The sequence below is a fragment of the Theobroma umbraticum genome, unplaced genomic scaffold (genome assembly GCF_002168275.2).
Source record: "Theobroma umbraticum cultivar Fairchild unplaced genomic scaffold, ASM216827v3 scaffold_147.0, whole genome shotgun sequence".
Taxonomy (NCBI): Eukaryota; Viridiplantae; Streptophyta; class Magnoliopsida; order Malvales; family Malvaceae; genus Theobroma; species Theobroma umbraticum.
This window is the reverse complement of record NW_018397259.1, coordinates 9,430,830-9,434,279: the sequence shown is the minus strand read 5'-3', so window position 1 is coordinate 9,434,279 and position 3,450 is coordinate 9,430,830. Positions and strand designations below refer to the sequence as shown.

The 3,450-nt window shown below is 32.9% G+C and overlaps 1 protein-coding gene across 1 annotated transcript in view; it reads left to right on the top strand.

Moving 5' to 3' along the window:
* Positions 1-816: 816 nt before the first annotated feature.
* Positions 817-3,450, top strand: part of LOC110414821 (linoleate 9S-lipoxygenase 6-like) — a 4,383-nt gene continuing 1,749 nt past the window's right edge. The window contains exons 1-7 of the mRNA XM_021426232.1: positions 817-1,394; positions 1,632-1,921; positions 2,021-2,261; positions 2,381-2,713; positions 2,838-2,929; positions 3,175-3,282; positions 3,380-3,450. The exon at positions 3,380-3,450 is cut by the window's right edge and continues 234 nt beyond it. Of these exons, the coding sequence (XP_021281907.1) occupies positions 1,187-1,394; positions 1,632-1,921; positions 2,021-2,261; positions 2,381-2,713; positions 2,838-2,929; positions 3,175-3,282; positions 3,380-3,450 (1,343 nt within the window). The 5' untranslated portion in view covers positions 817-1,186. The remainder of the gene's footprint in view (positions 1,395-1,631; positions 1,922-2,020; positions 2,262-2,380; positions 2,714-2,837; positions 2,930-3,174; positions 3,283-3,379) is intronic.

Genomic DNA, 3,450 nt, shown 5'->3' with positions numbered 1-3,450 from the left:
GAGTGTTCACCCTTCTTGTGTGAAATAAATAGCATGCACTATATATGGCCTACGCAACCATGAGGGCGGAGGGTAAGCCAACAATTCGGCGCACAACTTTTTTAAAAATTTTATTTTATATATATATTTTATTAATAATCTCAACAAAATTTTTAAAATTTTTATTTATTATATATTATCAATGATTCATTCAAAATAAATTTTTTATTTAATAATTAATATAAATTAACATATAAAATAACCTCATAATCTTACTTATTTTTATCTTAATTTAAACTTCTCTATGCCTCTTACTCTTTTTTTATCTTTTTCTCTTCTCTTTTTTATCTTTTTATTTTTATTTTTCTTTTCTAATAACTCACTATAGAAATAAATCTTACTCTTCAAAAAAGATTTATGAACTTTTGAGTTTAGAAAAGAAAAAATAAAGATCACTCATCACTATTGTATAAAATTAAAAAAAAAAAATAATATTTTTTTATTTATATTATTTAATTATTATATGAAATTTTATATTTCGTATTTAATTATTTATATTTTATATCTTATAATTTTATGTTTTATTTTTTAAATATAAATATAAATAAATAAATGGCATATGTAAGCATATGGGTTACGTGTTACGCGTTTCGTAAGCAAAAAGTCCTACAATTAATCAAATCGTCAGATTGTCCATGAGGTCAATATTTCTGGTAAGTAGTCTCATACAATTAACAAGCTCACCAACCTAGATTAAGTTAAGATTAAGATTTATCTAAATCTCCAATTAATTACCACAAGGTGATTAATCTTTGGCTATAAATACACCCGCATTTCTCATTTCGTCACATCCAACCCCAGATATATATAAATTTTTTGTGTTTTTACAGGACTGGTTGATAGGCTAAGGACTTTGTTGATGTCAAGTCTTCCAGGTTAAGGCTTTTGTTTTTGTTGCTAGCTTGTTTTTGTACAGAGTAGGGAAATGATAGTATGCTGCCAACGCTTTGTTCTGCAGCAAAATCTTTTGTAAGGGTTCACTTCTGTTGCCCACACCTATCACATCGTGTCACCGAAAGTCTTCTGCCAAACAAGTATAACTTGTAGTGGATGAATAAATAAATATCTTTGTTTTTTAAAAAAAATCCCAGATGTATTCTCTAAGCTTATATATCCTAGTACCGCCCTTCATTTAGTTAAGGAAAAAATGATTCTGGGAAGTGTGCTCAACAATGCCGGCAATGTTGTCAAAGAGCTTACCAGGAAGAAGAAAACCATTAAAGGCACAGTTATTTTAGTGAAGAATAGTGCTTTCGGCTTCAACAACTTGGTTTCAGGTACAGCTGATAGAGTTCTTGAGATCGTAGGCCTAAAAGTCACTCTGCAGCTCGTCAGTGCAGAGCATGCTGACCCTGGTGCGTTCTTATTCAACATCATTTGGGTTAACTTTCCTTAATTCCTTCCTCTTTCTCTTTTTGTTTAATTCATTCAAGGAGGAGAAAAAGAATTGCACCAAACTTTCTCTTCATTAATAATTAATTTCTCTTGATTTTGTCTTTCTTCTTCAATACAACTTAAGTTTTGCTATGCAACACTTCCAACTACTTAAAATAGACATGCTTTGGCACTAATTTAGTGCTCCTTGTATGTAGTAAATGGAAATGGAGGAAAGCTTGGGAAGCAAGAAGCTTTGGAGAACTGGAACCTTAAATTTACTCCTCCACTAGTAGGTGATTCCCGATACAAGGTTTCCTTTGAGTGGGATGAGGAGTTTGGAACTCCTGGAGCTATCATAGTACGAAATAATCACTCTGCTGAATTCTACTTAAAAACTATTACTCTTGAGGATGTTCCTGGTAAAGGTCGAATTCACTTTCTTTGTAACTCTTGGGTTTATCCTGATAGACAATACAAAAAGCCAAGAGTCTTTTTTACAAACAAGGTAAGCAACATTTATTTACATTACATTATTGTTCAAAATAGTAATATATATATGTTGAGTTATAGCATTAATTAAGTTTTTTTCAAAAAAATTCTTTAGACATATCTTCCACATGAAACGCCTCCACCGTTGCGTAAGTACAGAGAAGAAGAGCTAAAGGCGTTGAGAGGAGATGGGAAAGGAGAGCGGAAATTAGGGGATCGTGTCTATGACTATGCTGTGTACAATGATTTGGGAAATCCTGATTCTAGTTCAGAACTCGCTCGCCCTGTTCTCGGAGGGTCCGCTGAGTATCCTTATCCTCGAAGAGGAAGAACAGGTCGACCACCATCAAGATCAGGTTAGATGAAAACAGAAAAATACTACATTCAAGATACAGGAAATTCATGTATTGCAATTTAAACATTAGTTATATTAATTCTAAAATTGTTCTTAATTAATTTTTGTGTATTTTAATAGATGCTGAGACTGAGAGCAGGGTGTTTATACCTGGTACTTTTAACACTTACGTCCCTAGAGATGAGCAATATGGTCACTTGAAGATGTCAGACTTTATTGCTTTTAATCTGAAAGCCTTAGTTCGGAACAACATTCCTGCATTTGAAATTAAATTTTTTTCCAATGAGTTCAACTCCTTCAAGGAAGTAGACAACCTCTACTTCAATGGAATTCCACTTCCTACTAAAGCTCTCAATAAACTCACAAGTAACATCCCCTTACCAATGATCAAGGAAATGTTTCGGACAGATGGGGAGCGACTCTTAAAATTTCCAGTGCCTCAAGTGATCAAAGGTATGAACAATACTTTAGAAATCACAATTGCTAAACTGAGAGCTCAAAATCCATGACTTCACATACTATATATTTTGTCTTCCATATATTGATTTAAGTTAATACTTTAATGACTTGAGAGCAGATAGGAGTAGGCCTACAGCATGGAGGACAGATGAAGAATTTGCTAGAGAAATGCTTGCTGGAGTGAACCCCATTCTCATTTGTCTTCTCAGAGTAAGCTTAAACCACAATAGACACTCTTTATCTAATTATCTCCCATGTTTGTCGAAAAAATGAGATTTTGCAAGGAATGTTAAAAAACATACGACACTAAAACTTTTTCCAATTTTTTTTTACTTATTATAAACCAATTTTCTTTCTTTTTGTTCTGCCATCTTTAGTGATTGGATTTGAAATGAGATGCATACATGGTTTATATTCTGTTACATCTCATCTTATGGCCACTAAATCAATTGCAGGAATTCCCTCCAGCTAGCAAGCTAGACCCTGAACAGTATGGTAATCAAAACAGCTCTATAACCAAAGAACACATAGAGCATAACTTAGACGGACTCAGTGTAGAGGAGGTCATTTATTTTTTTCTTCATTTATTAAACGTATCTCCAAAGAGGTACCATGGTTGTTATCAACTTTCTAACTTGAAAAGGAATTTTGGTTGCATAGGCACTAAGGAACAATAAGCTTTTTATCTTGGATCATCATGATACAGTGATACCCTACCTCAGGAAGATAAA